A 25,454-nucleotide genomic window follows, 5' to 3' on the forward strand; every position below is an offset into this window, starting at 1 on the left:
TAAATAAAAGTACATGATGACTAATGTACTGCTTTGGGGTCAATTCTTAATGTAAACAGTATTTTTAATAGTAATGCACCAGGTCAGAGGGTTCCTTGTTAAATATACTTCGTTAGTTCTCAGAAAATATCTTAATATCCAAGCAAATTTTGTATCATAATTGAAATATACTTGACTGAATCGATATTGAACTGAACTGAATTGAATTGAATCGAATCGAATCGAATCGAAATGTGAATCGGATCGAACTGAGTCCTTGAAAATCGAATCGAATCGATCTGGAAAATCTGAATCGATACCCAGCCCTACTTTAAAGTAAACGTTTTTCAACCTACTCACCAGAAAAAAATAGCGACTGTTTCTGCAAACCACAATTATATAACATTTGTACATTACATTGTAGCGGATACGTTGAAAGTTTTTCTTAACAATGCTGTAGTGAAGGTGTGGTTAGGTTTAGGTACAAAAACCACTTGGTTACAGTCAGGAAAAGATCATGTTTTGGTTTGTTCTCAAACTGGGGTCTTTGGTGGTCTGCAGCTTGGCAGCCATCTCACCAGGGTGTCATGCCATCCACCATCTCCTACCCCTCACAAAGACAAAATCAGCTCATATAATATCTAACTTTAGAACGTTAACATGCTATGTATTGAATGTACAAATGTGAAGTATCTGTGGTTGCAGAAAAATGCAATGCCAACCTTTTTCTTGCGACTGGGCTGTATTTGTTTATAGCAACAAAGTTTTTTTCACATTTTAAGGCCCTTAATTACTACCAAATCTATATGTATTTCAGCAATAAATATAATTTTTTAACTGAATTACAAAAATCAAGCTTAATCTATCAACAACTATTTTGACAGTAGATTACTTGTTATAACTGTACAACACCTGCTTATTCCAGCATTCTTTTCACACATTTTCCAGCATTTTCCAGTGCAAAAAATGAGATGATTCACCACAAAAATAATCTTCAGATTAATTTACAAATACGCTAATTAAAATGCACTATTAAAAATTGCAGCCCTCCTGAAATCATCTAAATACAACAAAAAGCTGCACAGTCTCAAGGCTTCATTGTAGGCCATGCATTTATGTGACAGATGTAGCACTTACACCAAAGTCAAATAGTTGTTACCAACCACATAAACATTAAATAGGTTACTCCAACTTATGTCAAGAGCTGCAACTGAATATTATCTTCAATATCAATGAATTATTTCCTGTATGATGGAGAGGAGTGCTCTCTCACTGTACAAAACACAAGTCCAGCTGCTGAAAACATCTGTTTTCTCAGGTAGAACAGACAGAGTGGCGATAAATACCATCCAGACAACTTCCACCAGTAAACTGGATTTACAGACAAACAGGAAGAACGTTGCTTCCAAAGTTCATGACTTTTGCTTTTAACGTTGGCTCTGTTAGCATCGGTGGTGCTCTCTGCTGTCTGACATACTAATAAAGACAATGCTTACACGCAAATGTTTTGGTATGTTTGCCATGTTAGCATGCTAACATTAGCTAATCATCAGTAAACACAAGGTCCAGCTGAGGCTGATGGGAATGTCATTAGTTCTGCAGGTATCTGGTCATAAAGTAGTAGATGCATTAAAATATTGACCTGATGATGGCGCTGGAGGACAAGTCAGAGGATCACCAAGGTTATTACAGTTCATCCTGAAGGGAACATGAATGTCACAATCCATCCAATAATGGATCCTTGTTTAGAAATGTTGATAGCGTAGTTCTTTGAAATATTGCAGTAGTATTATTATGTCTGTATGTGCAGTGTATTTACAGTGTAACTGTGGCTCAGAGGATGCAGTGGGTCCATGAAACATTTAAACAACAGCATAATTATCTTAAAACATGAGTTATTTATTATGTGCTTTCTGTTATTCTTACAATAATGACATGCATTATGTTGGAATGACAAGACTATGTTTAGCTGAACGCAAGTATCATGACAATAAAGCAGAAAATCCTTATAGAAGATAGAACCAGGGAAGTTTTAATTCACTGAAAAAGCGATAAATTGTTTCAGCCATAAATTAGTGGTGGGTCTTCCACTAGGGGGCGTAGGCGGCTGCCTAGGAATTGACAAAACATTAACATAAGGGAAAGATAACACTAAAATCTAACGCCAAGGCTTGGCCTGAATTAAGAGTACCACCTCCACTTCCAGCAATGCAGTTAATGTTAATATGTTCATTAGTGAGTGATCACCACAGTTGGAACATGATGGAGCACTGATGGGTGTGGTGGAGTGGAGTTTACTTGAAGAGCATTAGAGTAAGAGAAAATGAATAAGAAAAAGCCATCTGGGGCGCAGTACAGAAAAAAGAAAAATAAGAAAGACGAAATCTGCAAATTTGTATATACCAAATTGATTTGTTTGTTAGCTATGTTGTTGATTTCTCATTAGTTCTTGTTTGTAATATTAATAATAATGATGATAATTTTGGTGGGGGTGGGGGGGGCTTGCCTAGGCTGCTGAATGTGCCAGGTCCGGCACTGGCCTGAATCAAATCATTCCTATAAAAAATACCAGAAGCCATGACATGAAATCTCTGAGCTCAGTCACATCAAAACTTCTTTCCAAAGACTAATTAAACAGTTAATTTGTCAGGTTACAAAAATGTAAAATATATAAATTAGAAATAGGCCTACATGAGTGTTCTCAAATGTCACTGCAAGTTCAATATATTTTAATCTTTTGACTGTAGGTTTGTCAAAATATGGAATTTAAAGTCATTTGTAATGTCAACCTCACTTTTTTGTACATGAAAATGCGTCTTTTTTTTTTTTTTTTTTAAATTATTATATACATTTATACACAATATATTGAGCACATTTATGCTTATTTAGGCTTTTGTGGACAAAGAAATTATAAACTGATCCTAAAAATTGGTTATTTTGTGTGGGGAAAATAAACAATATTGTTTCTGGTAACTTTAAATCAGTATACATGTCAATATTGGATATTTCAAACACCAATAAATTGATCAGAATCGATCGATCTTACCTTCTCAGCCGGGGCTGGAGGTTGTGGCCGCGGGGAGGCTTCAGGCTCGGATCGGAGCTGCTGTCCCAGAGCTCTGGACGGAGGGATCTCGTCCCCGTAGCCGACTTTGGGCTTCTTGCTCTCGGCAGAGGAGGAGGCGGCGGGCTTCTTGCTCAGAAGCGATGAAGCGAAATAAATCGCAACGACAGTGAAAATGATCGCGGGGATGACGAAGGTCGGGTCCAGATCCATGATGGAGGGTTTATGGATGAAAAGTTAAAAAGTTAAAGTGCGTGTTTAGGAGTGTGTGTGTTCAGTGTGTGTGTGTGCCGGGGGAGGAGGACGGTGTGTGTTAATCAGGCTGCAGTCACACACACACTGAGCTGCATCCCGCCTCCCAGCACAATCTAACTTCAACAGCTGACCAGACACAACAGCTGACATCATACACTGACACTTCCGGATTAGTTTCAAAATAAAAGCCTTTACAGGATATTGATGTATTGACAGTTTTAAGAATACAATATCAGAGTGTGTATGACAAGTATTTGAGGTATTTGCACTTTATCTTTCATATCATGGCACTTGGACTCCACTACATCATTTTACTGCACTACATTTATCATCTTTACACACAAAATATAAGCGTTTATAAAGCATAGTTTTAATTAAACTACCCAACAGGTTATACGGGTAAAGCTAAAACAATTAGTCAATTAATAAATGCGTCAACTGAAAGAAAATTAACTGCCAATTAATTTAATAAATGAGATAAAATGAGAATTTGAAAAGAACTGATTATAGTTTTAAAGTTGTGAACTTGATCCCAACAAAGAGCTGTTTTCCTCCTCATTCAGGATTTTCAGGTCTGCTGCAACAGCCGGTCTGATGAAGTGGGACTGTGAGCTTCAGTACATCTTAAAGTAAAGACAGTATATCACCTCTTCTCAGGGTTTCTTTGCATTTTCCATTTCAGGATTACATACTTTTCCAGACTCAAATTTCCATGCGCTGGGACAGATTTTTCAAAAACATATTTGACATCAGAGTACAAACAGCTAGATGTTTATTGAGTAAAGAAATGGTTTTAAAATCCAAATATGTATGCTATCATGTTGCCAAATGATTGTCAGAAGATTGTAGGAGGGTACTGTAGCTCATACAAATCCATTTACACCAAAGCCTTTGAAGTGAAATGCACATCAGAGGATGATGTGACAAGATGACAGTGCTTTTGCCCTTCTGGCTTACTATGGCTGCCTGTCCAATGTTGGAGATGACAAACAACTTTACACAAAGTTTGCTTCTAACTTTCTTATCCAGTTTGGAATCCTTTGTCAACTAAGCTTTATGTTTGGGACTGTCAGGCTAGCCCTTAGAAAACTTGCATTTACCTATTTCAGTCTTTCCAGACGGGCCTGGATGACATTTCACTGTTAAACATCTCAGCCCAAAGGAGAATAAACTAACTGATACTACCTATAAAATATAGTTTTTTAAATGAGTTAACTAATTTAATTTTCAGTGTTAGAGCAGCTTTGTTTATTCAGTGTCCATGGAAACAATGAACGCAGCCATAAAGGTTTCCTTAGGCAGAAAAGATAGTGTTTACTTTTCTGACATCACTGCATCACTTATACATGTTGAGATGAACTTAATATTTGTTAAGTAGTGTTGCTAGGTTTCAAAGATATTACCCGCATTGTCTTTCAAACTTATTTGGTCGCAGATGTCTGAATTTGGTTCAGTTATAAAGCGCAGGCAAGAGAAGTGACTGTGACGTTGAGGCAGCTTTGTGTAGGAAGGTTTGTTCTGTTGCGTCAAACTTCTTGCCTAGCCTGGTAAGACCATCCTGATGACGTGAGCTCAACACTCTGTTTCACCCTCTCTATCAGTCTGGCCCTACTGCCACCACATACACTTTCCAAAAATTAAAATCCAAAATCCAGAATAAATCCAAAATAGAGTCAATAACATCTAAACAAAAACAAGGGTATGCACTTGCAGATTTTCGCTGACTGGACCTTGCAAAAGTTTGGTTTATCCACTGGCTTTGTTGGTGATGAAGATGTTCCCCACTGCTTTGTTACTCTGGCTGAAGGAGTTTGTCAAGTCAAGAACTCCTGCAAGTCCAGACTGATACAGAGAGTGAAACAGAATTTAGATCTCATGTCATTAGGATGGTCTTACCAGGCTACTCTTCGCTTTTCTTATGAAGACATCAAGTGTACTTTGGCCAGGAATCTCACAGTGGTAAACATTCTGGCTGCCTTTGCTGCCTGCTCTGAACACCATGATAAACGCTCTCCTTGTGTGATCAATTTCTTTTTAGAAATTCAGAATTTTATGTTATTTTAATTATTGGTTCATAATATTATTCATTTTCAAGCATATATTGTGAAAAACTGCTACAGATTTCAGCTCTTCTCAGATGTGAGGATTTAGTCTTTGTCATATATCACAATAAGCTGAGTATCTTTGGACTTTGGTCAGAAAGCAAAACATCTGAAGACGTCACTTTGGGCTCTGTGGAGTTTTGAGATTTACTGATATTTTATAGACAAAAAGACACTGGTTAAAAATAACAAATGACTGAGTAGTCAAACATGTTTCGAGTCATAGAAAAGATTTTATTGATCAAAAATGAAATTTATCACATCAGGGGCTGTCTGAGTGTGAAGAGGCTCCTCAGATTCACTTCATAAACATTTAACCTACAGGATGGGGGGGGGGAGACGACGACACTATGTGACCGACCTCAGAGACCAACACAGTGCCTTAAATTAGTTTAAGAACAGATAAAAACACATAAACCTCCCCAACAGTCACACTAACAAGCTTCTTTATAGGCACTTTAAGTCTAAAGCAACAGATTCATATCAACTGCACACATACAGCAAGTTACGTCATCTGGAGAACTTTACAATTCATTATACGCAACTCAGGCTTTTAGTAAGGGCTGCACAAAGCTTCAGTAAGAATTGTGGATCAACAGAAGACCTATTAGCAGCTATTCTGGTAAATTATTAATTATTTAAGACATTTTTAAAGCAAAAAAGTGAGAATTTTCTGTTTTCTATCACAGTAAACTGAATATATTAGGTTTTGGTCTGTTGGTTGGTCAAAATGGGACATTTGAAAATACATATTTTACTTATCTCTGATGTTAAATCAGCCAGTTAATCAAGATATAATGTTCATTTTCATTATCACCTGTAACAATGGGTTCACGACCATTACTGTCAGATGAGCTCAGATACTCCTTCGGGTGGTGTGCAGGTGTTTCCTGTATAGCATTGGCTATCAAAGCTGATGGTTTAACTTGCAATCCTGTTTCGGTGTTATTTGATTCCTAAATACAAATATGTGGATATTTTACTGAATCATAACTGCTATTTTTTCAGTTATCTTTCCATGTTCCTCCTGGTAACTGCAAGAGTAACCTCTGGGATAAAAGTACAAGTCACTCTGGTTGTTCAGGGGGAAAATCACTGGTCTTTAAAATGTCAGCAGTAGGAAGAAGTTCCCTTCATATGTCTCATTTTGTTTGACCAACAGTGCAAAACCCATTATCATTCAGTTAAATATCACAGAAGAGGAAGAAAACAAAAAAATAGTCACATTTAAGAAGCAGCAAGATATTTTTTCCCCACATTTGCTTTAAAAACTAAATGACAAATGAATCGGCAGCTGTTGATTTCTAGTTTGTTGACCAATTTATGTTTCAGCTCTAATTGGCAAATTAATCATTGATAAAAATATTTATTAGTTGATGTTTGACTCCGTGTTGAACAAACAGGCTCTGCCACATCTACAGTAAATCAGTGATTAGTTGCTCATCGAATCACTCACTCTTCTTCTACTGAAAGCTCAGCTGAACCTCGACAAGATGCACGACCTGATTAATAAATGCTAATAAACTCTGTTCATTCTGAAACACACCAGCCTTATCAGACTCCAAAACCATCTCTTACATCCACTGGATTTAAAAAACAGCAGCAGTGTGTCTAGTGCCCTCTGCTGTCATTTATTACGACTACAAACTCAATCTGACTCCACATTAAGCCAGCCTTCTGTGCCTCTGGACAGTTCCTCTCATTTGCTGCGTTTTGGCACAAACCAGGCAGAACATCAAAGTGAAGGCCGAGCTGCTGCAACACAACCTTCAGTCTCTGGTATTTAATACAGCGTAACTCTGAATCCATGCTTTTACATGCATGTGTTTTCTTTAACTCTTCTGTTTCTTTAAGGCTAGATGACTAAAGTGACACTTCCAGCATGAAGTTAAATCACCAAGGCAGCTAGAAGAGATGACAACACCTCCAACCAGTTTACGGAAAAGCCACCAGAGTTTTAAATGACATTTGGTGGTCAGTTTTCATTTTGAATGGTCATTAATGGACACCAATCTATGGACTCCTAAAGACGACTTGGGCCTCTAGTTTCACCACGGTTACTCGCCTGGAAAGATGAGCTAACAATCATGAACCTCCCCAGTTACAGAGAAAAGCTCACTGACAACTATCAGTCTGCAGACAAATTAGCATTCACCTCCAGCTGCACACCCTGAAATATGAAGAAAATGTGTCAACTGTGCTGTCTTAGTGTTTTAAAGTAGCTTATGTAAACTACTTCAAATTATGTGTGCATTACAACAAAACAGTGAGTTGATTTTTCCCCCCAGTGTGTCTCAGTATTTTCAATTAGCACATAAAAAGAACAAAACAATAACACAAAAGTCGAATGTAGCCATTTTACACATGTGAAAATAGAGGCCCAAGTTTAACATATATTCTAAATGTACAGAGATGTGTCAGTACTGCTGCAGTGACACAGGGTGTTAAACTACAGACACTGTTGATTTTCAGCTCTTCTGATGGCTGAATTTCATGTTTACAGTCACAGACGCCCCTCAGAAATATTCCCATCCCTTCATTTCTCAACAGGCTCACATTACAACGCAGCTCAGAGACTTTTAAAGCCCACAACAAGTTCCCAGTGTCACCATACTCCCCAGTACCCTCCCCAGTCTGGTTACGGGGTATAATCTCTCTTCATATTCTCCTCCATGTCCTCACACTACAGACGCTACACACACAAACAAATATTGATTGAAAGCACAGTGGTGACAGGTCTCCAGTGGATCCTCCTCCTAAATCTAACAACGCTTTTCACTGAGGGGTTTAGACATTTACCTAAACTAGACAGGAAGCAGCTGTTTCTGTGTTCATGAGCGAAGGAGTCACCAGCTGGAGGTGGGTGGAGGCAGGACGGAGGTGGCCGTAGGTCACCGTGACGAGCTCCTCTCCTTGCTGACGCAGTCGTCCTGGCTGCTGGTGTCACCGTTGGCCGCCGTCCCGCAGGTCCGTCTCTTCTTCCTGCGGTGGGACATGGCGTCCCCCTCAGAGCCTGATGCTGCCTGCAGGAGGACAACGTGTTCAGACACACTGATAAACATGTTACATGTGTATTATGTTACAGGCGTCACATGTGAGCACCTGTTGGCTGCTTCACACTGACATGTGTGACCCTGACATTGACGATTTATATAAGCAGGGATTGTAACAGTGCGTTCATATTGGTTTGCAAGGAGCTGGTAAGTTAAGCTCTGGAATTTTGCACAATTTCAATATGACAACTGTACTGTTTAATAGTGAACTTTTTGGGAGGAAAAGACATGAAAAAAAGGAATTCTAGGTTTTAAGGCACATTTTGGTTAAAAGTACGCCCATGTAATTAAACTGTAACTATGCACTGCACTCAGCAGCACTCTTCCATCACAGGTACAGATCACAGATCACTACTGTCTGAGTCAAAGGAGTACATGCTTTCAGGGAAGGTTTCATTATATTACTACAGTAATACAATTAATGAGAATTTATTGTATTTTACATTTTTTATGAGATGAAAGTTATTATTTGAGGAGAAGTCTTTGTTTTTGATTTTCTTTATGGTCATAGAGAATGTTAAATGAGTCAAACAATATCAAGAAGGCTCAACTAAACTGATTTTTTTTTTTTTTTTTTTTTTTACACTTCTACTGTAATATAATGCAATAATGTTTGCTTATGATATGATAGAAGGTGGCGGCACGGTGGTGTGGTGGTTAGCACTGTAGCCTCACAGCAAGAGGATTGCCGGTTTGATCCCGGGTGTGGGAGCCCTTCTGTGCGAAGTCTGCATGTTCTCCCCGTGTCAGCGTGGGTTCTCTCCGGGCACTCCGGCTTCCTCCCACAGTCCAAAGACATGCCGATTGGGGACTAGGTTAATTGATAACTCTAAATTGTCCGTAGGTGTGAATGTGAGTGTGAATGGTTGTCTGTCTCTATGTGTCAGCCCTGCGATAGTCTGGCGACCTGTCCAGGGTGTACCCTGCCTCTCGCCCGATGTCAGCTGGGATAGGCTCCAGCCCTCCCGTGACTCTCAAGAGGATGAAGCGGTTAGAAGATGAATGAATGAATGAATGATAGAAGGTTCTATCTGCATGTGACATAAAGACGGAGCTTAATGCATCATACTCTGAATAGTCTACATACTCTGAAAGCTGTGCCCATCGGATGGAAAACCAATCAGAAAAATTTTCTTGACAAACTCAATATTGTCGGTCTATCTCAGTGTCACTGACATTGTTTATCTTGGAGAAATGATCCCACTAAATGGCCAGAAGTAAAGTACTTTGATATTTACAACAACTGGGTAGTATTGGCGGGTAAGATTATCAGTTACCCTAACAAAGATCAAAACCAGGCTTTGCAGAGCTCTGTTAGCTTCAACCTCTACACTGTGTCTCGCCAGATTACCCACTTCAACTTCCGGTGTTTTCACATATAGTCCTTTTTAAACAAACCAAACTCAGTCCTCTTGAGGTGCACCAAAAAACAGTGGACCAACATAAAAGGGACTCAGTTCTTTCTGAGTTCACATTGTCAGTTCGCTTTCTGGACAACTTCAGCTCTGATGGGGCCTCATTTCTTTTTCTGTTCACACTATAGCCTATACATAATATATATGTTGATGTAGATATGTTTTCACTTTGACATGGCACTGCAGTGCAGTCATGAAGCCCCTCACTTTCAGATGAACTTAAAATTGGAGGGAAACCTTAGTGTTTCTGTGCTGTAGACTGCTCCTGTTCGATGTATTCTGCATTCCACATCTGGAGATGTGCAGTATCCTCTGTGCACCAAACTACTCCTTGTTCTGTGCCTTTGCAAGCGTTACAGAATGATGTAGTTTTGTCTGTTTTTTCAAGCCAGTCCCAGTGCAATAGCATGTGATCTAGAGGGCTAAATACAATGGCAAAGAGCAAAGCAAACCTGGAGTGCTTTGTGTTCACAGTGCACAGGTTAAGCCAACCGCACTGCCGGACTTGATGCAAACTTGGACCGAACCTTGCTTCAGAGAGGTCTGAGTCCTCTTGGAATGTTCTCATATGTGCAAAAAAGAGTCACCGTTCTGAGTCTTTGTGAGGCTGAGCTCTGAGTGTTCTTCATCCCCAGTGTAACGTCCACTTTTGCCTTTTTAAAGGCTCAGTTTTTTGAGTCAGCAGCTTATGAAAACTTAGTTCTGGATTAATTATCCTGTTGGTAGCGCATCCCACCACACAGAGGCTTTAAGCCATTTTGTTGTTTGCTAGCAGACAGAAGTGACAATGGGGCACACAGGCACCTTCACACATTACAAAGTCAGTGGAGAGCGATGAATTGTTTTCCCCTCCAGAGTGGGTTGGACCTAATTGTGCCCTGTCTCTATGGTAAATATGGCCTAAACAAATAACCCTATTGTTACATTTCATTTCTGTTATTTCCCATTAATTCCCACAAAATTCTTTTTAATTCCCATGGAAAGTTTCCACCTTGAACATTGCAAATTGCAAATTTTGCAACCTTAGTTCAGACTCAAATGTCAGCAGAACTTTGTCTCTCTCACACAACAGAAGTCACTATGTCTTACTTCAGCTTTTAACTCTTTGATTTGCTGCTCCACAACAATGACTGTCAGTTCTAATTAAATGAAAGACGGCTAACATTCCCTCTTCCAGGTGTCCATGGGGGAAAGGAAGTCGAGTGGCGATACCGCCGACCACAGTCACTTGACAGTCATTACCACTATGTAGAACAGGTTTATTACAGAGAACGGTAGGTTATCAAACAAAAGCTGCGTTGAGTTTGTGCCCACAATTCAAACTGTAAAACATGCTTTAATAAAATGTTAAATTTGTATGTATTTACCCAAGAAATGGAGCAGCCAAACATGGTCCTGGCTTTACTCCTAAAGGTGTGATAGTGATGGAGATCAGTAGGGCGATCCATTCTGATTGATCTATAATCAGAGGATGTGTGTGCTCTATTGATTACTTTAAGTCTCTACGGAGGTGATGTAATTATGTAGAGATAACTACTGCAATGCAAAGGTTTGACATTACTGTGTTGTTTCATCTCAGTGTTTTATTGTTAGTATTGTGGAGTCTCATGGTGTGTGTATGTGTGTGTGTGTGTGTGTGTGTGGGTGTGTATGTGTGCACAAGATAAACTAAAATGTCAACCCAGCTTTACATGATATGACAGTATGTCTCACTGTATGCAGTCTTGAAACCAAACCCCTCATAAATTACACGGATACCTCAGTGTGTGTTTATGTTTGTGTGTGTTTAAGCACATACATCAGAGTCAGAGTCAGACGAGCTGGAGGATGATGATGATGAAGAGTCGCTAGAGCTGTCTGATGCGATGCCCGTCGACTCCTGAAGGTCCACTTTGTCAGCCAGCGCTGCCAGGTCCGGCCTCTCCTGCTTTAAGATTCTGGAACAACCAGGAAGAAAACACACACTTTGAGTAAGTAAATCAAAACTATCAAACATTTCTTTCTAATTACAAGGTTTTCTGAGTACAATGACATCTGCATTTACACGTTTTACCTTAGAAAGATACCACATTATCAACACGTTACATGTTCATAACAGGCTGAGATGAGATCTAATGACTTAGCTACAGAGAAACGTTAGAAAACAAGACATAAAGCTGTAAAACATTCACAAATTCTATTAAGATCTACTATAAATATGTATTCAAACCACACCTCTACGTATTGAATCTGCATGTAATGTTTTATTAATGACATAACTTGTTCTTATAACTACACTAAAATGCCAACCTTTAGACACATTTTAGTCTTTTACAAATATGTATTGTGGAGATCTCATGCAGTAAAATGTAAAATGGTGTACTGAGGCTTTAGCATTTAGATTTGTTGTGTTTTGAAGCATCACAGTCCTGATACACAAGTTTCTGTCACTTTAACAGAACTCCCTTGTCCTGTAGTGGACAGATACATGTCTTTATTCTCACTTACAATGTATTTCAAATGCGATTGACTAAAACAACTTAATCAATTTCCCAAAGAGCGCAGGTAATGAAATTGTAAATTAAAAAAAAGGGGTTAAAAAACTTAAGAAAAGCATCTCACTGTGAATTAATCCAAAAACTGTCATTGCATACAGAAAAAGCCATCACTGTGATTACAGCCTTACATAGCCTCAAAATTCAGTTTATTTCAGTTTAGACTTTTTCCTGCATTTGGAAGACTGGCAGATGTCCTTGGATGTGTCTAATCTCTGGTGTGTACTACTAAAAGTCTTCAGTGATCTACTCAGTGTGTTTCTGATGTGAAAGCGATGTTGAATCCTTACCGGTACCACTTCCTGGAGAGTTTGGGTCGCCCTCGGACAGTTTTGTGCCACACGATGGGAAAGTTGGTCGTGCTGGCAAAGTTCTGAGTGACGGCGATTGTTGTGTCCAGGTTGAGGACCACGTGCCACCAACCGCCTGTGGACACATGGCTAGTTACCATTAACAACAGAAACAAACAAAACAAGCCGCTGCTTTGCTTCATTTGTCATCTACAACTGCAACTAAATCATCATTTTCAGACTGCTGACATGTTGTGTGGCTGCTTGTTATCCTACTATCCTACTATTAAATGGAGAAACATCTGTCCCTCTGTCCGTCTGTCTGTCATCATCCGTTTTCCTCCTCACTGCTTTGACCTACTTCTCTGAACTTGCACATAGGCTTTCATCTTGGTCATGTGCAGACAGCCACGATGCCGTTTTTGCATTTTTCCCACATTTCTACTGTTTATATTCGCGTTTTTGTCCACTATCCAGTCATACTGTGAGCACCATTAGCAGCGCGAGCTGCACATGCGTGGGTCATATGCAGACAGCCACCATGCCGTTTTTGTATTTTTCCCACATTTCTACTGTTTATATTCACGTTTTAGTCACTATCCATTCATACTGTGAGCACCATTAGCAGCGTGAGCTGCGCATGCATGGAGACCACTTCGAAAACACCTGCGCTGGGACCACAGTTTGGCTGGGAAGCCTTTATCTCCAACACTTGTGGATCGAAACCTGTATGTGTGTACCTGCGCACGCGCGTGCCTCAGTGCTGTCAGGCAAAACTATGCTCCATGTATTTTGCCATAAAGCATGTTTCTAAATACAGTGTGCATTGTTTGTCTTACATTAATATTTATTACACAGTGCATTTACAGTGCTCTGATTTTGCATCTCCTCTAATATACTGTTTTTGATTTCTTATTCCTCTATACATAACACATCCCCGGGTATGGACTAGTTATGGTTTAATTACAACTTGCTAATATATCTATAAAATAAAACATATTTAAGACTTTGTCAAGAATACATCAATAAAGTCCTGAACTGTGTTAAGTTATGATACACTACAAAGCAAAAACAAAAAACTAGTAAAACGAATCTTGTGAACAATCTATGAAATATTTTAGGACGGTATGGAGCTAGAACAGTGACAGACAAGTTTTGGCAAAAAAAATAAAATTTGGCATTAAAAAAGGAAACACTGGCACTGGAAAAAGTTTGAGTGACAAATGAAACACAGGCATTCAAAATTATATTATTTCATTTAGCTATTTTTGCATTCTCAGAGGTTTTTCATTGACAATCTTCAGATTTTGACTTTGTCACTTTTTTTCAGTGTCAGGTTTTTCTTTTCTTTTTTTATCAGTTTAAACTTTTTTGTTTTGACGTGAAGGTAGGGCTGTTGCAATAACTGCAATTGCATTTACGCCCCTTTGACAAGCCAACCACGTTGGATGGCAAGCAACTGCCACAACGGCTTAGATTACTTTTTTTCCCATTTCATGGGGCTAGGTCCTTGTTTAAGACTTCAATGTGTCAAGGCAGTAAGGGACTATTCTGCGCTGAGCGCTGCATGTTTGAGTTTTTCTACTTGTTGCCAAGAGTTAAGAAAATGTTTGGGTAAAATGCTGCAGCTGCTCATCACTGTCAGTTTTTACCCAGCCATGCATGGAGGATGGGCGGCACAAATAGCCTACCACAAAGAACAACTGTCACATCCCTGAACAACGCCAATGGAGGAGATATTAATACTGAATTCACACAGAATGGAGGGTGTATCCAGTGGTCCCTGTGTGCTTTACGCTTTCCTTCATCCAGCATAAGACTCCAGCAAGTACTCTATATTTTGCCGATATTCATACTTCTGCAGATATTTCGTATCATAGCAAGCAGGCACAACAAAAATCTCCGCAGAAAAAAAAAACTGCGCCCCTCATTACCCCTCAGTGTTTCCCACACACTTAGATTCTGAGTTTGTGGTCAGATCAAGCTGTTAATACCACATTTCGCTCTGTTAAACGACCCTAGTCACTGCTTCACCACAAATTCTTTTACCACAACAGCCCTACATGGAGGGAAAGGGTTTGAGGAAGAGGCGGAAAGAGAGTGTAGTTTACATATAATCTGCACAGCGTGGAGAGAATGCTACTTTTCTTGACCCACAGTCCGCTCCTAAACCACCGGCATCACTGTACATCCTGCATAAAGTAATATCTTTGATGAGTTCACCTGGAACTCCCAGAGTGCAAGAATGTAATTCTTTTCATCTCTGCCGATGTTCTGATCTAGAAACAGGCTGGTTCAAGTTAACGCCCATTTTCAAAATGCATACATGTCATTCCTATAGTCTATGACAGTCCAAAAATATTAGAAAACATTAACAACTCTCTCCCAAACCCAAAAACTAGAATGCTAAAACTCAAATTTGTGACGTCATAAAGTATAAAATCTGGAGCTGCTTCATAGACAATGAATGGTAAAAGATGTTCTAGATGACATTGAGAGCACTCATGGGAACAATCTGAGTATATGGAAACATTTTCTGTTTCAGAGCTGAGAACACTACAACAGAATAAAGCTTATTTGGTTATACAGTCCCTCCAGAAAAACGCGATTATGCGATCGCATAATTCAACGCATAATCAGCCAAAGTCCGCATATTCATGCGGGGGCCGCATTTTTTCAAAGACGCCGCACTGTTGCTGCATAAATCACCGATTTCCGCGTAAAATGCGCGAAATATGCGGGGCTTGCATGATTTCATAATCCTCGCATTTTCGTTGCAAGAGGGTTTTTCCTTGTGAACGCTCTCTGTAATGTACAAACAACTGTTTTGTCTCTCTGAGGCTTGCTGTGCGCGTCACGTAATGAGACAGAGCGCGCACTAGGCAGAGTCGGTGTGATGTTTCTTCTCCTCCTGTGGGGAGGAGGGAAGAAACCTTCCAGTGAAATAACTCTCGATCTAAAAGAGCTGGTTATGATTTTAGGCATGAATGTGGGATTCGGCCTCAGAGTAGCTGCGCTCCCGTCATCTCTGATAACGAGACAAGACGGGGAGACTGAAAGCGCACATAAATCACTCACTCTCTTACGAAGTCAGGGCTAAGAGAAGTGCTGTCTTTAATGACAGTAGTTTGAGAGAGATTTGTGACAGAGGCTCGAAGGGAGGTTCTCCCAGAGCGCGTAACACCAGGGGTAAATCCCACTGCGGTGCCAAAGAGCGCGTGACAGGTCTCTGTCGCCTGACTCCTTTCAAAAAGCGCTTAACCAGCGGGTGCGCAAAAACGGATCTCTCTCCATAGCCTTCATGACATAATATATATTTTATTTATTTATTTTTACATAAGTTGTAGCATATTCTAGCTACAGAACTTGTTTGACTCAGCAATGTTTTGTAAGTTTGAGCCATGTGTTTATTAAGGTCTGAAATAAAACAAGATGAGAACTTAAATATTCCCTGCACTTTCTGTGATGTAGTATGCTTGCTTATCATAGGAAGTAATTAGAAATGACTACATTAAGGTAGTAGCCTAGTGAGAACAGGGTGTTGGGGGAATCACTTTTTTCCTCTTTTTCATCAAACCGCAGTTTTTGCAAGTTCCCGCAATTTCTGCAAGTTCCCGCAATTTCATCGCATGAAACTGCATAAATATCCCGCATATTTTTTAAGAAAACATGCCGCATAATCAAGGATTTTTGCCCGCAACAATCACAAAAAAAAGGATCCCATTCTTTGTCTATGGAGACACTCCGACTAAATACTTGATGACATCACAAGTTTGATCCCTCCTTCTCTGTTTTCTGGCTCTGAGAGAGGGTAGCTCGTGTTCACAAATATATTAACTAACAAGCCAGCCGCCATTTGGATTTAGATGTGTCTATTCGTGCAGTTACAGTACTGATGCCTGGAGCAGCCAAAAGGATGAAGACCCACTCATCGCAGCAATCACTTATCACATTTTATATATATGACATTACATTACACAGCATCTATTAATCTTGTTGAATATGTGACATCCTAATACGATGAATTCCATTTTTGGTTTACTGAGAAGTGCCACTGATTTCTGCACAATGTGTTCCTATAACCATATAAAGCAAATGAATAATGTAGTACTGCACACTGGACATTTGGACAATTTCCTCATATTTAAACTTATGAAAATTTGTAGCTCTACATATCTTCAGTGGATTTAAAACAATGTCAGGAATTGTATGCTAGACCTGTGGTGATGCTGGAGGCTAAGGAGCGGACTGTGGGTCCAGAGGAGTGACATTTTCTAGTATGCCCTCAAACCACTTCTGTCCATGCCAAACCAGTAAAACTTGAAAAAACAAAACAAAAAAAAAACACACCACTGACACTAAAAAATGTCATGAAGAAAAAAAAAAAAAAGCTTGTCATAGAAGAAAAAAACCCCATCAGAATAAAACAGTTTTTGATATGTCTGTGTTAATTTTTCAGTGGAGAATTCTTCAGTGCCAATGTTTCTTTTTTAAAGCTAAATTTTATTTTGATGCCAAAACTGTCTGACTGAAGCTGTCTAAAGCTGTGTGGGTCAAATCATATTGTTGACTAAGCAAGAGGATAATATACACCACAACAGTCAGTCAACAGACATCACACACAGATTATTGTTGTCTGTGGGTTAATCTACAGACAGACAGGTGAAGTCTAAATCCTGGGTTTAATCCAGCTCTAGCATTAGATGAATTTAGGTCACATTGGTTTCACTGTGTTGATACACAAAGATATCTAAACTGTCAACACACTAGGGGTGTAACAGCTCTGATACCGAGATCGAAATCACAACACAAATGTACATGGTCCCCATGTCGCCGTACATTCCTTCCAGTTAATCTTTCATTCATATAAGATCAAGGTGTAAGAAACTTCATTGGGACATCCCTACTTCTTAGTAAGATCAGTTCATTGTTGGTTTGTGTGGTATGGGATTTGTTGACAAGAAGAAAAAAAGGATATTTCCAGACTCTAGTTAGCTCTAAGGACTTTGGTAAAACAATATGTTCTTCAGAAATCTTTTCTCAGAGGAATCACAGACAGTTGAAAACCTCATGGAGGATTGATAGGATTTAGAAAAAGTTTCTTCACTGACCAGGCACAAAAACGGTCTCCCCAGGTTTTTGGAGGATCTCCAGCGGTGCGAACTCTGGAGGCCAGTTCGGCTGCTGCGTTCGAGGATAAACCACGTTGAACCAGGTGATAGCCTCATCCTGCTGGTTGCCACCATCCTCTCTGGTCACCTTGATCAGCTCCCGGGGTGTGTTGGTGGGGAACAGACACCACCTCTTGTGTCCTTGAACGAGGGCGTTCCAGGCGCTGGTGCCCAGTGGATCGATATGGATGCCGGTGCCAGAGCGGGCCGGGCCCATTACAAACCACCTGTGAGGGGACCAGAGGACAAACTGGGTGAGTTCTAACATCATGTGTCACTGACACATCCCCCCTTTTTCTTTTCACCACTAAAACTTGTTGACAGTTATCAAGTCTGTCAGATTGTATTTGCTCATTTTGTCCCTCTCAGTCTGATTATTTCATTCATTCATTTTCTGTATCTGCTTATCCTGTTGAGGGTTGCACGGCTACAGCCAATTTAGAGTCACCACTTAACCTGCATGTCTTTGGACTGTGGGAGGAAGCTGGAGTATCCTGAGAAAACGGGGCTGACACAGGGACAACATGCAAACTCTGCAAGGAAGGGCTCTGGGGTTCAAGCTCCCCACCCCAGGTTCGAACCAGGGACCCTCTTGCTTTGAGGCGACAATGCTAAACACTACATCACTATGCCACCAGTCTGATTATTTGATATTTCTGTCTGCTAAGATAGAGCTGATTTTACCCGCTGAAAGTTTCTAATTTCTCTACAACTTATCAGGGAAAAGTAAACACAGGGATAATCGACAGAACAAGATAAATGCTTTATTTTGACAGTGCATTATGTCTATATTACTCCATAATTTACAAATCATTTCATTACTTTTGTAATGAGACCAGCAGCTCTGTAGCTCACTCTGTCAGTTGGTCTGGTGGTCGAATGGTTGGCTCACAAAATTCAAAAACACCCTTGGCAGCCACAGTTTTTGCCCTAGGAGGCTGAAATTTGGTCAAGCGTGTGTATGTGTGTGTGTGTGTGTTCATGCCAATTGGCTCAAAGGGGGCATGGCAATGCATGCAGCATTTTCGAATCTGTGCTCGTTTTTTTTTTTACTATTTAAAATCTGATAGTCAATTAAATACATTATTGAAAAATGGCTGTGATGCAACTGCCTCTCTCTAGCCCGTTTCAAACATGCACTGCAAACCTGACATCATCTAGACATTACCTGGAGTACCTGTATGTGAGAATGCAAATGTCCGAATCAGTTGGATTGGACATTAAATCGTACGTTACCCACCCAGCTCCCTAGTACAAAGTCCGTGGATATCCGATTGAGCCCATGTTTGAATAGAGCAGGTGATTGTCTGGAGAATAAACAGCAAGTGACTGGGCGTTCTGATGATGTTTTTATCATGTGACTGACGCAAAACTAGAAGAGATAATGAAATTCAGGAGCTGTTAATGACCAAATTACGAACCGGCTACGTGACTGCGGTGTAATCCATGTCACATCCTACCTCCTGCACGCTCTACCCAGGCGCTACCCCACCACTAAACCAAATGGAGTACTTCTAGTGGGAGACATCACTCTGTAGCCTCGATCTGATTGGTTACACATCATGAGTAGTAGCCTATCAATACTGAAGGCTGCCATGTCACACATGGACAAAGACAAATGCACATTGGAGCTGCTCTGGTGAGTGAGCAGAGCTGTGTGTTGAAGGAAAGGCAGCAGACATCACTAATGTTGTCATAAACATCATGATCCTCTATGCTGAAGTTGCAAAAACACCCAATCAGGGAAGGCAGAGAGCAATACATTTTGACCCAATAAATAATGAGTCTGCTGCTTTTATCATTAGAAAATAAATATCTTTATGTTTTGACAAACAAGACACATGAAGACATTTGGGCTGCCCCTTGAAAGTTGAAGATTTAAATCATCAGTCAGAGACCCCTCAATCAACTGAGACTGCTTAACGTCAAGTAGTTTATTTATTTGGCTTAAAGTGTACTTCTGGGGATGTTGGGGTCCCCACATTTTGCTGCAGAGTGAGTGCGCTTGACTTTCATGCTACTCTTGGTACAGACAGCTGCGTACGTGATGCAGCAGCACAGGAGGAGAAACTTTCTACCGTAAGGCTCCGAGATAACAATGTCTTCTCTCTTCTGCCTAGAATTTACAGCTCATAGATACCAAATATGACACTGTCTCTGGCTTTTGTTTGATATCTAGTGTCAACAAAAATATTTCCATTTCGCCTCTTGCACATTTCCGATCTGTTGTTAGCGCTGTTAGCTTGTTTACTATATTACATGAATGCCGCTGTCACACTGAACGTCCCGCTGAACACTGCTAAAACTTTAAAAGTTAATATGGGGGAAAAATAAATAAATACCTCTTATACACTTAACAATTATTTGATTAGATTAATAGATTCATGTTAAATGAAATGATTAATTAGCCCTAAGTTACTGTTATCATTTAACAGCTACGTCATTAAAAAGCATCCTGTAGAGTTTTCTTGTAAACAAATAAAAGTGCACTGCTCCCCTCATAAAACATTTAGAAAAGCCAATTTTTTAAAGTATTTCAAATCTAGCAGTAGCTCCGGGGTGCTCATGGGGGTCTAAAACTCCACAGAGAAACTTTATTTAGCTGAAAAGTTTAATTCACAAAGATCAAACCTGTATGGTGGTCTGCGCTTCTCTCCTGCAAACTGGAACAGGTCATCCCTGAAGAAGATGGGCACCTGGTAGTCCTCCAGCAGCTTCCTGCGTTTGGCATGTTCGCCGTAGCTGCTGTCAAAGATGTAGAGCGGGCTGTCATCCCTGGTAGTCTCCAGGTACTCCATGTAGTACTTCATCTTCATCTTCACTGAGTATCCATCGTTGTCCTCTCCACACTTAAATTTTTGGTTGCGGTATTTGCGTTTGAGGCGCTCCAAAGTCCATTTCTCCTGAGCCGGCCAGTTCTCCTGGGCATTGAGCAGGACAACAGGCTTGTAGGGCCGCTCGAAACGCTGGATGAACTCTTCAGGAGTAAGATGTCGGGCATCCACACGCTCAACGTTGTCCTGTACACAGCATTTATCAGTTTAGTGTTGTGAAGGCATTTCCAAAGTTCTCTTTTGTCCATCTGAATGACAAAATAATCTGTCTGTTACACTATAAGACTTTTAACCTAATATATGCCTAATCTTTGAGCAAAGACATGTCCATCTGTTTCTATTTGGATTAGGAAATGGAGTTGTAGCTTCAGAACAGCTGTGCTGTACAAAAATGGAAACGTATTTATCTTTCTGAAGACTTTAAATATAAACTGGGGCTGATATCAGGACACAAAGCAAAGGGTGTGTGTAAATGAAGAACACACTCCTGTGTTGAGGAATGCAGGTCAGTGCTGTGACACAACTCTTTTGTAAATTAAGGGCACTCCCAAACAAACTGTGGCACAACATAACAACACATCAGCTATGGCTACACCTCAACTCACTTTACTGAGAATGAGAGTTTCTTCTAATGTTACATCCTTTAAATAACTGCAGCTCTCCATTTTGTTTTTCTGTGACTGTTCACGCTCCTGCTAATATTAGTGACAGACCACTCACAGCTACAGGTGTTGACTTCATGCAGGTCTGCAGCCTGGTTGCGAACCCTGTTCTATAAAGGATAACTTCACAATCTGAATATTCAAAAGGTGCTACTTGTTGTATTCATTCCCCCTGTTCATATTGGCCATTAAGAGATCAGTGGTGGAATGTAACTTTACTTAAACATTGTACTTAAGTACAAATCTGAGGTACTCAGAGGGAATATCTGTACCTCTTACTGCACTACATTTAACTGACAACTTTATTTTGCAAATTAAGATGTTTACACATAAAGCATAAGAAGAGCTGACAAAATATGCTTTGTTAGATATTACACTCCCCACAAATGTGAAGATTTGCTGCTTTTCCTATTACTAACTGTAATACGTGTCATGTATCAGTAATAATGCTGAGGTCTGAGATGTTGGTTGGACAAAACAAACACTGTGAAGGTGTCACTTTGGGCTCTGGGTAAATTCACATTTTTCTCTCTATTTTCCCAAACCAAACAATTAACTGATAAATTGAGAAAACAATCAGTTGATTAATCCATAACGAAAATCATTGGTTATTAGTTCAAAATGAGCTCCATCTCAACCAACTAGAATATTACAATCCTGCTTTTACTTTAATGTAGCAGTCATCATAATCTAATGACATAATATATAAGAGTATATAAAACGTTTGTATACTTTAATTTATTTTCTAATAATACTTAAATATTTACATTGAAGTAACAATTTCAATGCAGGACATTACATGTAACAGAGTATTCTCACAGTGTAGCATGAGTATCGTTACTTAGTTAAAGAATACGATTACTTCAACCACCACTACATATTGGTAGTGTTAAGCTATGTGAAAAACAGATACTAACGTCTTCAATGTAACGTATAATATACAAACCATATTAGAGTTGTTAACATTAAGTGTGTTGAAAAAGTAAGATAAAAGTGGTCGGAGCCTAAAATTAAACTAATCATATCACAGGACTCAGGGTATCACCGGCTCGGTGTCTACGTGACAAGCTGCACTCATGCTGCAAGTTGCGGTTAGCTCATGTTAGCTTAGCTTCAAAAGCTACATTGCCAATTACCTTCACGGTGCGTTGTGACACGTCAAAAGTCTGGTGATAGTCGTGTTTTATCCAGTCTATTGAATCCTTCAGTTCGGGTCTGGCGCTCCGTTTCGCCTCTTTAATCCTCTTCTTACTTTTATGGTTCATTCCTCCTCTGAGTGTTACCGCTGCTCAGCTAGCTATCGAGCTAACACGGGGGCTACTACAGATACACATTCACTAGCCTGATCTGATACCTGGCTAGCTGCGCTCTACCGACAGTCTCACCTTATGTATTTGATAAGAAAAGAAAACTACAAGTCGGTTAATGTGTTAAACACGTTTTCAAATATGTACAAACAAATGTGAGAAGACTTAAGAAATCTGCCCGCACTAAACAGTTTGATAAATAGCTAACAAGAAAGGCTTGCCTTGCTCAATGCTTAGGCAACTGATTGACAAACTGTAATGCCCGCCCCTTTTGCAGAGTAGAACGTTAATTGGCTACAGTGTCCGCAAGAGCAAAACGTTGATTGGATGAAATGTAGAATAAGCCTTCCCGCCAGGCATTTACGCTGATTTGATTGGCTGTGAAAGCGCCCTTCTAGTGTTGTGGTGGATGCGGAAATAGACATCTGTAAGCATGGCAGCTCGTAATAACATATCAATATAAATATCAATGAAATTGCTTTCTACGAATTTTTCATAATAGGCGATGCAATTATGTGATTACATTTTTTACTTACCCGCATGATGGATCCCAGTGGAACCGAAACACCTTGCATAGCTTGCAAAGATTTCACGTTTGAAGACAAGAAAAACACACAGGAGTCACTTTCCGTTTCCATACCTGAGGTGTGTTTGAGTTTTTAAATATATCATTATAGTTCATGTACAGCAGTTCTTTATAGACTGCTTTGTGAAAGTGACTTCAGCTTACGCCATAAATTAGTCGCCGTCCTGGTGCCATGTTGTGCTGTTATAGAATCAAGTTGCTAACGCGTGAAAAATATGTGAATTTAAGATAACACTGTGTATGTAAATGATATGCACTGGTTAGAAGAACAAACACAGGGCGGGCATGGTACATTAGAGCCCTCCCCTTCATTCGGCATACATCCAGTAATAAGATGTGATTATTTAAATAAAATTTGAACGTAGATAACTGCCATGCCTCTTATGGGTAATTGAAATTAACCGTGGGTGTATAATTGGTTTGTACCTGCTACAACAACGAAGAGATTTTAACTTTGGACTCATGTCTTCAATTCGGCATACATCTAGTACCAAATTTGTCTTTTTATGATGAAAAAACAAAACAAAAAAACAAACTGAACTAATATAACTAGATTGCTTCAACAGAGCCACCAGTCAGAATACGATGCAAACACAATGTACAGTGAAACAACATAGTTCATGTTGGATGATGTAGAGCCAATCTTTAGAGGACTTTAAATAATCTGTTCAATTAATCAAATGTCTGTCTTAAACTAGTCTGGCACATTTGATATGCAGGCATCATTAAAAAGATGAATATACGAGTTATGTTTTGTTATTATTCACTATTTCTTGTTAACTAGCAGTTTATTTGTGTTCTGCACTCTTAGGTTCTTGATCCACAATATGGGATGTATGTGTGGCCCTGTGCAGTGGTGCTGGCTCAGTATCTATGGACACAAAGAGAAGAGCTGAGACACAAGATAGTGCTGGAGGTAAGAAGGAAAGTTTCATTTCACATTTCGGATCTGAGGCTGAGTTGCCATCTTGGAAAAACTTTCTGAGGTCTCCTTCCCTCTCTCTCTGTCTCTCTGTCTCTGTCTCTCTCTCTCTCTCTCTCTCTCTCTCTACACAGCTTGGTGCAGGTGTGAGTCTACCAGGTGTGGTGGCTGCCAGGTGCGGTGCAAAGGTGATCTTGTCTGACAATGCTAAGACTCCACTGTGTCTGGAGAACTGCAGGCGCAGCTGTGAAGCCAATACCCTCCATGATGTGGGAGTGTTGGGCATCACCTGGGGGGAAGTCTCACCTGATCTTGTTCTGCTTCCTAAACTGGACATCATCTTGGGATCGGACGTCTTCTATGAGCCACAGGGTTGGTTCCACATCCTTGTGGCCTTGTAGTAAAATATGTCAACCTGAGTGATTAAGCGTTTGTACCCTGTTTCAGATTTTGAAGATGTCCTCCTGACTGTTGTATTTCTTCTAAGAAAAAACCCCAGAGCTCAGTTCTGGACCACATACCAGGAGAGAAGGTGCTGAAAAATACAATCACACTTTTTAAAATACATTTTGAATAAGTGCTGTACTTAAGTACAAATTTGAGATACTTGGAATTTACTTTTTTCATGCCACTTTATACCTCTACTGTACTTCATTTATCTGACAGCTTTAGTTTCTTCACAAATTGAAATTTTTGCACACAAAACATATGAAGAGTTTATAGAATATGATGTTTCGTTGTAAATTAAAATACCCAACAGTTTTTTAACCTCGACATTTGTGGTTTGTATCACTGCCTATGTTTTAACCTTCCAACTCCTCCTCCTCCTCTTCGGTTCTCAGTGCCGACTGGTCGATTGAAGCGTTGCTCCACAGGTGGAAGCTGAACTGTGTCAACATTCAGCTGGAAACATTTGATGCAGATAAAGCTGAGCTGGCTGGATCGACTCTTCCAGGAAACAAAAGCATTCTCATGATGATCATCACGCTGAAGACAGAGGATGTTGGACTGTAAACGTTTCCCCAGAGGAAATAACAAGATGTTGATCACATTATCCAGACGGGTCTGTTTGACATCAAACTCAGGAAAAACTGAGACTAGTTGTGTCTACAGTGTTTAAATGTTGTGAGTGATTACAGGAATAAGAAAATGTCTTTATCATAGAAGAACGTAGAGAGAGTAATATAAGACATTATTAAACATGTGGGCCTATAGTTCTAAAGAAAAGTCACATTTTATACATTTAATAAAAGTGTGTTTAAAAAAAATCCAGATTAGTG

General features: G+C 39.8%; 3 protein-coding genes across 6 annotated transcripts in view; 1 reads left to right on the forward strand and 2 right to left on the reverse strand.

Annotated features, from left to right (window-relative positions):
• si:ch73-366l1.5 (FILIA-N KH-like domain-containing protein) overlaps positions 1-3,408 on the reverse strand; it is a 38,027-nt gene extending 34,619 nt beyond the window's left edge. For 2 of the 3 annotated variants that reach the window (XM_050069479.1, XM_050069480.1), the window contains exon 1: positions 3,026-3,408. In XM_050069479.1, coding sequence (XP_049925436.1) covers positions 3,026-3,256 — 231 coding nt within the window. In that variant the 5' untranslated portion in view covers positions 3,257-3,408. The remainder of the gene's footprint in view (positions 1-3,025) is intronic. The other variant, XM_050069481.1, reaches the window with a different exon arrangement.
• A 2,207-nt stretch (positions 3,409-5,615) lies between these two features.
• On the reverse strand, positions 5,616-22,923 carry jmjd6 (jumonji domain containing 6, arginine demethylase and lysine hydroxylase). The gene is made up of 6 exons (XM_050069473.1): positions 22,496-22,923; positions 20,495-20,883; positions 17,804-18,090; positions 12,693-12,828; positions 11,667-11,805; positions 5,616-8,423 (listed from the first exon to the last, which is right to left on the reverse strand). Exons 1-6 carry the CDS (start codon positions 22,622-22,624, stop codon positions 8,292-8,294), a joined length of 1,212 nt encoding a protein of 403 aa, XP_049925430.1. The 5' UTR covers positions 22,625-22,923; the 3' UTR covers positions 5,616-8,291.
• mettl23 (methyltransferase like 23) lies at positions 17,982-25,454 on the forward strand. Of its 2 annotated transcripts, none has more exons than XM_050069484.1 (5): positions 17,982-18,117; positions 24,064-24,168; positions 24,309-24,546; positions 24,622-24,706; positions 25,017-25,454. In XM_050069484.1, exons 2-5 carry the CDS (start codon positions 24,085-24,087, stop codon positions 25,186-25,188), a joined length of 579 nt encoding a protein of 192 aa, XP_049925441.1. In that variant the 5' UTR covers positions 17,982-18,117; positions 24,064-24,084; the 3' UTR covers positions 25,189-25,454. The 2 variants fall into 2 exon arrangements, with proteins under 2 accessions (XP_049925441.1, XP_049925440.1); XM_050069483.1 differs by lacking the exon at positions 17,982-18,117 and adding an exon at positions 23,043-23,311 and having other exon boundaries at positions 25,017-25,453.

This window comes from Epinephelus moara, chromosome 18 (genome assembly GCF_006386435.1).
Source record: "Epinephelus moara isolate mb chromosome 18, YSFRI_EMoa_1.0, whole genome shotgun sequence".
NCBI classification, from domain to species: Eukaryota; Metazoa; Chordata; class Actinopteri; order Perciformes; family Serranidae; genus Epinephelus; species Epinephelus moara.

What these genes read in the sequence shown, in the direction of transcription:
- mettl23 (XM_050069483.1), top strand. Translation starts at nt 23,207, where the DNA reads ATGATGGATCCCAGTGGAACCGAAACACCTTGCATAGCTTGCAAAGAT. An exon ending in CGTCTTCTATGAGCCACAGG is followed by an intron (nt 24,547 to 24,621) that starts GTTGGTTCCACA and finishes ACCCTGTTTCAG; the next exon opens with ATTTTGAAGATGTCCTCCTG. An exon ending in ACCACATACCAGGAGAGAAG is followed by an intron (nt 24,707 to 25,016) that starts GTGCTGAAAAAT and finishes TTCGGTTCTCAG; the next exon opens with TGCCGACTGGTCGATTGAAG.
- jmjd6 (XM_050069473.1), bottom strand. Translation starts at nt 22,624, where the DNA reads ATGAACCATAAAAGTAAGAAGAGGATTAAAGAGGCGAAACGGAGCGCC. An exon ending in CTCTCCAGGAAGTGGTACCG is followed by an intron (nt 11,806 to 12,692) that starts GTAAGGATTCAA and finishes TGGTTGTTCCAG; the next exon opens with AATCTTAAAGCAGGAGAGGC. An exon ending in CGTCTGACTCTGACTCTGAT is followed by an intron (nt 8,424 to 11,666) that starts GTATGTGCTTAA and finishes GTCCTCCTGCAG; the next exon opens with GCAGCATCAGGCTCTGAGGG.